The 10,000-nt window shown below is 34.8% G+C and overlaps 1 protein-coding gene across 2 annotated transcripts in view; it reads right to left on the bottom strand.

Annotated features, from left to right (window-relative positions):
• Positions 1–2,753: 2,753 nt before the first annotated feature.
• The window catches only part of LOC119597397 (O-phosphoseryl-tRNA(Sec) selenium transferase-like), a 19,876-nt gene continuing 12,629 nt past the window's right edge, over positions 2,754–10,000 (bottom strand). The window contains exons 11-12 of one of the 2 annotated variants that reach the window (XM_037946967.1): positions 9,164–9,428; positions 2,754–2,935 (exon numbers count right to left, since the gene is read on the bottom strand). In XM_037946967.1, coding sequence (XP_037802895.1) covers positions 9,202–9,428 — 227 coding nt within the window. In that variant the 3' untranslated portion in view covers positions 2,754–2,935; positions 9,164–9,201. Of the gene's footprint in view, positions 2,936–8,550; positions 8,804–9,163; positions 9,429–10,000 lie in introns of those variants that run through there. The other variant, XM_037946975.1, reaches the window with a different exon arrangement.

Raw genomic sequence — 10,000 nt, 5'->3', positions numbered from 1 at the left:
TAACCAATATATACCCTGAGTACCCACGGCCCACAAAAAACATACCCAATGCCCGTTGCTGGACCACAAAAGTATATCGAAAGTATATTGTTAATGTAATTAATCCACTGATCCGATATGCCATCACGGAAAATTTTGGCTGAGGACCAGGGTGACAGGAATGACTGGTCGTGACTGCACAAAAAACTCGGAGAAAGAATGGACTCTGCGGGCATTGAGGAATGGGCTCTTGCATTATTTACATTGGTAAATGAGGGTGCAGTGCACCATCCGTGAGCCATGGCTGGAAGAGCCACCCCCAGGGAGAACACCATTTCCATTTTCAGGTGCTGAGTGTTACAGAAAATGAATAATACAAATATATCAAGAACCTATGCAAATAGCACCGTTACATATTGTAATTGTTATTGCATATAGTCATAGACTACCTTCAGATGATATGTGCAAGGAAACAAGCTTAATAACATCTTGATCCTGGTGGATAAAAAAGGTCTACATATTGCAGACTTGTTCATGTGGGCCGTGACTACAAGCCACACACCCGGGATAGTAGCCTGTTAAGAAAGACTTGGTTGAGTTGTGGGCTAAAGGGCACCCTGATCTAACGGGCTAAATATTTGACTGTCTGTCTATTTCATAAGCATAGAAATGAATATAGTGAGGTTTACTAAAAATATATCCACATCAAAAACCTGATTATATCACAGAGGTATGAATTTATGAAATCAGTCATTTATCTGTGGCAAAAGATAAAGAGAACCAAAAATCAATCATCTACTTGCACATAACACTAACAACTTGCGGGAATTATCATTATGCAACGCAGGAATACGTATATCGAACAAAAAACATCCACCCCCCAATGGTATAAACTGTTCACTTGAATCTGATAATAGAAGACTAGAAACATTTAAAACAATGCTAGTCACTGATCGGACAAAGAAGCATACCACTCATAAATGTCTCATGATTGTCGCTATATATTCCACACTATAGGTTATGCAACAATGATCACCTCAAAAATGTCTCTTAAATCAGTTTTAGCAATATATTAATGTTAATTCATGATAATTTCTCATAGAAATATTATGCACCAGCAGATTAACCAACAGTACCTGTAGTGGATCATCAACATTAACCTTATGCCAGTAAACAGTATCCTGAATTCATTCATGTACTGTATTCAGCGCTTACATAGATTAAACACTGAGTGGCATCACTTGCTTTCTGGTGTCTTATATGACACAGAAGGGTTGCCTTCTGTACTAATAGATCTTTTGTAATATTCTAAGGCAATGTAATATAAATTATGGTCCCTTTTTTAATCTGCTATTCATTTTTTCTTTTATTGCGTTAATGCTTAGCCAAAATACTTCTGAATGAAGATAATGCTCCATCTTGTACCACATCACTGTCTCATAGTGAAAATTTCCATAACTATATGTTATTCAGCATATTTTCTCCCAGTTATCAAAGGACGGAAGGGTACTTGGAAAGCAAATAAGAATGCTCAAAGGGCAAACTGGGGAAAATTACTGAAGCATTTCAGACTTTAAATTTACTAAAATATATTACCTTTGTTTACCTCTGTTTTGTTGACAGCCATTGTGCTTAGTTTAGCCTATCCACTTCATGTAACTCTTCTCCCCTTTCCCCATCCCAAACATGTCTGCATCAGCCCCTACATGATGCCTGCTATATGAACTCTGAACACATTATCACCTTTAGTTGGCATGCTTTTGTGTACAACTGTGAAATGACAAAATGTACACAGCTGTGCCCTTGTCTATTGATCAAAGGTCTTCAGTAGGGGTTCCCAACCTATGGGACATGGGGTATTTCCTGGCCATGGAGCAATATGAAAATTATGACGTCAAATTAAACTGAATGTTATCTCACCTGTAGAACATATCTACCTCTCTCACATATCAATAAATTGGAATCTTTCCATAAAGTGTTCTTGTCCTATAGCTCTTGGCACTATTACACTATTCATAACAAGTAATAACTGAACCTGAAAAGATTACAGACACTGAACTTATTATTACTTATTGGTCAGGGGCCACAGAATGAATAAGGTTGGGAACCACTGGTCTATGGACATGCCCAGAGACAGGGAGGGGACAAGTACAAAGCCTGGCATTCTGGACTTACATTACAAGCAAAGGGAATTATTGAATGAAAATAACCATTCTCTTTCTTTTTTATTGGGGGTGAGAAGGACTGTTGTTCTGAAAGTAAAAGGCCGAATTCTGTTGGGAAAGCCGAGTTGGAGATTTTCCTCTGCGAGGAAGTGACAGTAATGTAGAAATGTGAATTGCGGTCAGGGGATAGTCACCTACAAATGGGGGCAGCACACAATCTCTGAAAGAGCAAAAAATATCCTCTTAAGGGAAATACAGAAAATAACAAACTTTCCTTATAAAACTGACATTGACTTACAGAGATGTAAACACAGATGATTCTACAGTACAGATTCTGATAATGGTGTAGACTGAGACTGATAATATTTACATACTAAGAAAGAAATGGTACTAACCTTGGCAATCTCAAACAATCTTACGATATGACAGTAGCACCAGCAACAACCACATGAAAGGCAACTGGCCAACACTCCTCCATAATCAATATTGTTAACAATTATTCCATACACCTATACATTCTCATGTTTCAACATTTCATAACTCACATTCTAGAGAAGAGATTATAATTCCATATAGTAAAATGATGTAAAAGGATCCAAAATGCAGTTACTGAATAATACATTGTTTTAATTTCATAGTAAATTAATATTGCCTCTAGAAAAATAAATCTGCAATCAAGCTGACTTCAGAAATATAATCTATTCCTTGTCTCCTTTCAAGACACAATCGTGGAAGCACAGGAGGACTGTGGGGTCTGTTTTCTTGGGAGCATACAATCACTGACGAAACATCTGTAAGTAGATTATTATATGTGAAATTTTGTGGTTTCAAGCTTGCAGCAAAGGAGGCAATAGCTGGAAGTAGAGAAAGTCAAAAATTTTACTGCTAATTTTGCATTTTGCAATTTGAAATACACAAAGAAAAAAAATTTATATATACATATATACAAATTCCATCAATTACCAATACCATAGATTAATTATTATATACAGCATTAACATATTCATGAATTATATCATTATGAATTACTAAATTTAGCTTATGAATACAACAAAATGATATTTACAAATAAAATATATTAGTAGCAGAAATCTAAGAATTCCGCTTATTTGTACCACAGGGTCTTTTTCTAATTTCTACATAAAAATATGGTGTCTCATTTGCAAGCTTTTATATATGACAGAAATGAAACAAAAAAATGAATCCAAACAGTACAAGTTTTATTGTGTATATTAGGAGATGGAATCTACACAAACTTTCATATACTATACAGCACTATTATACATCTAAATGATGCACTATACAACTAACATATGTTCTACATATTTCATCTATATTCTGCACAATGAGGATTTATAATATGAGATGAACACTACATATAACACTTGAGTAATCTAAACAGTTCAATGGTATGCCTAACTGATATACTATGTGCCTAACATGTTTCATATATTTCATCAGTGTTCTGTACACTGAGGTGTTTCACAGCCAAGTAATCTGAAAGTTAAGTGACCTTTCCAAATACCACATAATACTGGCAGTGAAGAACTCTGCAAAACATTTAAAGCGATTTGTCAACATGGAGACTCATAGTGTAACATTAACTGATTGCACAAATTTTTTATTAGCATGTATTGTGTCTGGCATCAAAAGAAAACATTTGTCTTCCTTGTTAATAGCAATCTGAATGGTAGCAGAGCTTCATCATCATTACCAAGGTTTGGCATATCAATTGGATTCTACACAATACCTTATGTTTACCCGTGTCTTGAAGATGACATGAAAATTTATATGAACTCTTCTGGCTCTATTTGGTATCAGAGTCTGGCATTAAGGTAGATGAATATACTTATGACATGATTTTAGGTACATTAGTGATATCATGGTTAATGGTATATCTGTACTGCATTTATGGTTGGACTAGTGGTGAGACAGATACAGTAGTGTGTGAGGTTCGCTGGACTGGAATGGTGACATTTGGTTTCCATTAATGGCTACAACAGGAGGGATGTGGTTACCTAAATTACAATATATTATACACGTTTTGGCATAGCACATTTACCAATTAGAATAACATGATCTAGGATGCACTGAACAGAATGGAAGTCAAGTCTTACTACTGTGTCTAGCATTATGATTGTGTTAATGAAAAAAGCAACACTAAAGAATAGCTAGAGTATTTACTATCTGGTTATGATCATTTCGTGTTACTTGCTACTTTGGAGTTCCATCAACTGGGATCATTAAATAAGAGGTATTCACACCTTCCAGAGAAGCTAAGCTGAGAAAGAGTAAATGTTACATTAAGGGGACTGCCTGTAATTCCTGTTTTTATCTAGATAGATTAGCTATCTATATATTGGCTAGTTTGACTTTGTTCTCCATCTGAGGAAAACAAGTCTGATGGTGAAAAAGAAATATTTTTTGGCCTAACTAATTATCATCTGCCATCTGCATTCTCCTACCCTTTAACTGTGATAGTGCAATTATAAAAAGAAAAAACTTTCAAGTTGCATGATTCTATGTATAGAGAGAAAAGTTGAAGTTTTGAAATCATGTACAAACAATATGACAAAAAGCATTTATTAACAATTCTCAATGATGTGTGACTTTCCTCTTTAAATCCACCTTTAACCCATTGCCGACGGGTGGCATGTACGTACATGCCATGGCATGGCGGGACCATCTGCCGGGGGCACGTACGCATATGCCATAGAGTATGTGTGGACATGCCATGAGTTTTTTTTTGTTACAATCACGGCAAAAGATTATTTTTTTGCCAGTGAAAGTGTGATTAAGTCGGTTCTAACACTTTCTCATTTTTACCATGCAACAAACAAAAAAAATGCAACAAACCGACAATTTCAACTCCATGATGCCACACACTGCTTATTTTATTTGGACTATAGACCGAATAATGATCAACTATGGAGTCTATATAACAACAAAAATACCCTTCAGTGTCAATTTATCAGGAAGTTTGGCAAGTAGAGACTGTAAAAAATAATGAAAATTGAAAATACAACATATCTTCGTAGTATTACGAAGAAACGGCATGGGATGCTGGTATTTGGCATGAGTGGTCGCGCATGCTCGGGCGACGATATAAGCCCCCGGCAGCGAGGCCCCGGCCTCTATGAATGCTACCCGTCAATTATGGGTTAATAAAAAAAAGGGTTTTCTATTTAAAAAAAAATAACAAATTTGGATACACCCAATCTCCAACAAAAAGCAAAAGAAGAAAGAAAGAAAAGAAAGAAAGAAAGAAAGAAAAGAAAGAAAAGAAAAGAAAAAGAAAAGAAAAAAGAAAGAAAAGAAAGAAAGAAAAGAAAAAGAAAAGAAAAGAAAAGAAAAGAAAAGAAAAGGAAAGGAAAGGAAAGGAAAAGAACAATCAAATTTGCTCAGAAATTTCAAGAAAAGCAGAAATCTATAAAATCTAGATGTTTATCTCCCTGCATAGAAAATAAACATCAAACCACGTACAGTAAATATACAGACACTTATAACAAAGGAAGAAATATAAAAAAAAAAGGAAAAAGGAAAAAGAGAGAGAGAGAAAAAAAAAAACTAACAGAGGAAGAAAGTAAAAGAAATCTATATATATACAAACATACATTCACTTCCTCCTAAATAAGCTCCAGTGTTTCTCACAACACTTAGTTTTCCCATCACTCTTAAAGACTCCTTCCTTACAAATCTACAGGAAGCATTCGTAATTCAGTTACTTCCTTTGGTAAATCTTGGAAGTATACTGTTTTACCGATATATTGCATGTCCCCAAGTACAGCGTGTTGCTTGCGTGTACCTAAGCAAGAACACTGATAATCCTATATCACAAAATCAAACATGGATGTCATTGGTATGGACAAGTTGACAAAGGTATGTCATACAATTCTTTCCTAAGAACTTTTAATTTTAATCCACTAAGATCATGGCAACTGTGATAACCCTGTTCTAGCTAATTTCATCCCCCCCCCCCTTTTACTAAAACTTTGTAAAAAAATAATTAACAATGTGTATCTTAAAATCTAAAATAAAAATATTCAAAGAAGGAACATATATAATTTCTGATATACATTACTCTTAATTACAAGAAAAATATCTGTAATGGAAGTAGAATATCATATTTTACAGAAATTAGGTTAACATCCCTTAGAAGATAATAACCTGCAACCAACCTCATACTTCTAACAATATTCACCGACTTAAGAGTATAACAAATTCTTTAGAAATAGCCATCTTAAACATTTTATCAAGCAATTTACTCCTATCATCAACTCCGTTTATCATACAACAAAGAGTTTTATCGCTGACAATCAATCATCAGAATATCTGCCTACAGCTCTGCTTGTTCACTGTTAAGGTTTCTGATACAGTTGGGACATGGTGTTCATGGCAGTGGTCTAAGTGGCAAGTGGCAAGATTTGAGGTAGCAGCTAATGTACAGAGAAAATGCAGTCCATAAGGCAATTACTTTTGTAGGCTTGTGCTTGAATAATGGTGAGCAATGAATTTAATGCTTTGTGCTACCTTGAACAAGTAATATTTGTTGATATATAGGAAGTACACTATATAAAATATGAAAATCCCACACCTCAAAAAGAATAAGTAAACAAAGAAATAATATGGTACGATAAGTTTACTGTGGCTACCCAAAGACTTACTGTCCTGCTGTGACAATGTTGCATATTCATATAGTGTACTTATTGTGCAATTTTACTGTGTGGATATTATTCTGAAATAACTGATTATACAGATGTGCTTATAGTATGAGGAGCACACTTCCATAGAATGTATGACCTGAAAATGATCTATATCCACATTAATTATATCCTTATCTACTCTTCTGCCAACCTACCTATCTTTCTGTCTATATATATCTATAGATAGATGAACAGAGAGTAATATTTAGATACACAGGCAGACATACAGACACAGAGAGTAACAGATAGGCAGACAAAAAGTTATTGATATATACATCATCACAGATAGATAGTAAGGATACACAAAGAAGTGTAGATGGGCAGACAGACTGACAAAAATGTCCATATACAAACAGAAATATGAGCAGGAAGAATAAAGGCAGGAAAGTACCCAGAGAGGTGGAGGTAATAACATTCAACATCACACCAATGTCATATAACAACCTAAGTACCATATCTAGTTCTGATCCCTAAGACACCTATATTCTGAGTCTCCTGTACTGGGCTAGTTCTCAATTATTTTTTTGGCTTCAAAATGATCAGTAACAAAAGAGTAAAGACTCTTTTGTTTCTTATCCTTTTAGTTTCTTAGTTCAAGAAGAAAAAAGCTGTCCTAAATGGGTCACAACATGAAAGATTAACATGGAAGATAGCAACAACCAGTCTTTACAATAATTAACACCCATTTTAAAAAGGTCAGCAATGTACCTATGCTTGGTGTTTTTTCCAGTCTTGAATGAGCTTTTGCCCATTGCTGTGTTTATAAGTGATAATATTATAAAAAAAGGAATAAAGAAAAAATGTGAATATTTAACCATACATCTTTTAACATTATAACTGCATATCATCATGCCCTACAGGTTCCTACTGCCCTTAAAAATCAATAGCTTGCTCTAGACAAAAAACCCTCCATGTCTGGTGCTCCTAGTTCCCTAGATAGTACACATAGCATTGTTCACATGGGTGATAATCCCTGCTTTCATTTTTGGTTCCAGAGGTAGATAAGTGCAGTGAAACATGACTTAGGGATTTCTTACCGATCTCATTTAATCAATTTGTCTTTCAGTACTCTGACTGGCAAGGATTTTATTTTCTCTCGTGTGAAAAATAAAAATTCAAAGCAGTGGTTGTTGCTGACACATACACTAAAAACTGAATATTACAAATTCAATATATATCCACAGAATATTGCTAAATAGAGATGGAATTCTTTACTTGGCTAAGATACTTTCTCAGTATACCACTATGCCACATCTAACGTCCCCTGAATGAGGTGTGGTATTTTCACATCATCAAATCATGTGCACCTACTTTTGCATCATGCTGTTTCCCTCGGTAATTGCTTATAATCATAATCAGAGCAAAACTGCATTCATGATAACATTTCTCTTTCACCTTTCATTTACTATAGAAACTGGTGTAAAGTTTTAAGATCTTCTAAGGTACCTGAATTATGTTGTAGTTGGTACTAGCTATCAAATACTACATTATTGGAGACTATATGCTGCATCTCAGTGGTATGTCCTCTGTGTTGATGCAATGGAGCATCTGATGCCAGTAAAAATATACTAAATGATAAAATGAATAGTAAATGGACACACAGTAAATAGTACACTTAATTACAAACATGATGTAACAAAATATATATATATGCATGTAAATTCTGATCATGCTTCCAGGGTAACTGAGCGAGATTTCAAATATCATATTGTAACCCATAATTTATGTGAACATACATACACAAGATAGCAATACATGTGTAAAAAATAAATAGGTATCTATATCATGGAAACAATATGTATAAAAAAATATCTTCATCATGTAACAATGGAAATCATACAAGGTAAATAAAGTGCAAAAATTTATTGGCTTAGTATCTCCACCTCATGTTGGTAGGTTATCAAATGAGAACATTACTGATAACAGTTACCTTTACTTGATTTCCATTGTGGTTATCTGTGGCAGGAGAGGCAAATACTGGTTAAAGCTTGAGATTACTTGCAACTGGTTTAAAAGGTCAGGAATCTGAAACGGTCTTTAATGGATGGCTTTGTACTAAACATCTAATGTCTCTTTTTACTATGTACTATCTTCACTAAAACAACAGTATATTTTATTTTACTTATTTTGCAAGGAAAACTGGATCACAGATTGTTACTTTACCCTCAAGCCCAATGCCTTTTTAACTCTATACAGCAAACAATCATGCCACTATTCTAAACCATGCATTTTAATCTAATGTCTGATGCAAGTATTGAAGTAACATATCAGTATCTATATCATGTTTTCATTTATCTTTTAATACAATTGTTTTACCTCTTCCTCTCCATCCTTTATTTTCAACATCTGCACACTTAGCCATTGATTTCTCCTTTGCTTCCTCTTGTGTACGATTTTGAATCCCTTCTTGTCACGTCATTCTCCGATCCGTACGTCTCCTTTGTATTTTTTGTGCCGGTGAACTTTTCCAGACACTTGTCAAGACGTTGGATAAAGAGATCCACATCCTCTTCTGTCATGCCAATACTTGCAGCAGCAGTCAGGTATGCATATGGATAACTTTTTGAATGACTGCCCCAACCTAGAAATAATAAAATTCATGTAATTTTCTTAAAAAGTGGATAAAGGATAAAATGAGGTACATTATAGCATTAAAAGGATACATTAAAGAGATCTCTACACATCCTGTCTTTAATCCTAAATGTCAGAGTCACCTCAATCAGGCATGTCAACAAGGTTCCCTTATAGACAAAATGTTTTTATAGACCATATGCCTTTCTATTTTGGTGTGAATGGGGTATAATGAGGGAATCAGTAAATCTGGTACTGACTGATGTCTTTCTTCAAGCCACATGACCAGAGCAAGTTATTCCTACATTTCTATCCCTGTACAGTACTATATTCTACCCCACTGGACCTCCTTCTGTGTGATGGTGTTTTTTTTTATCCCACCAAACTACCCTTGAGGCAATCAGAGACTATTAAATTTCACCAGTGACAAATTTTCCTGTCCTCGATATTCTACACTGTCCCCACACTTTGCAACTTCACTATCTGTATTAACTTCTCCACCTGTCATTTCCTGGAAAATAAAGTGTCTATACATCCAGTGGCTATCCCTATAAAGCGAAATATATTTTTCAACTCCCAGAT

The sequence above is a fragment of the Penaeus monodon genome, chromosome 3, assembly GCF_015228065.2.
Source record: "Penaeus monodon isolate SGIC_2016 chromosome 3, NSTDA_Pmon_1, whole genome shotgun sequence".
Lineage (NCBI taxonomy): Eukaryota > Metazoa > Arthropoda > Malacostraca > Decapoda > Penaeidae > Penaeus > Penaeus monodon.
Note: the sequence above shows the minus strand (reverse complement) of the source record. Positions and strands in the feature narration are given on the sequence as shown.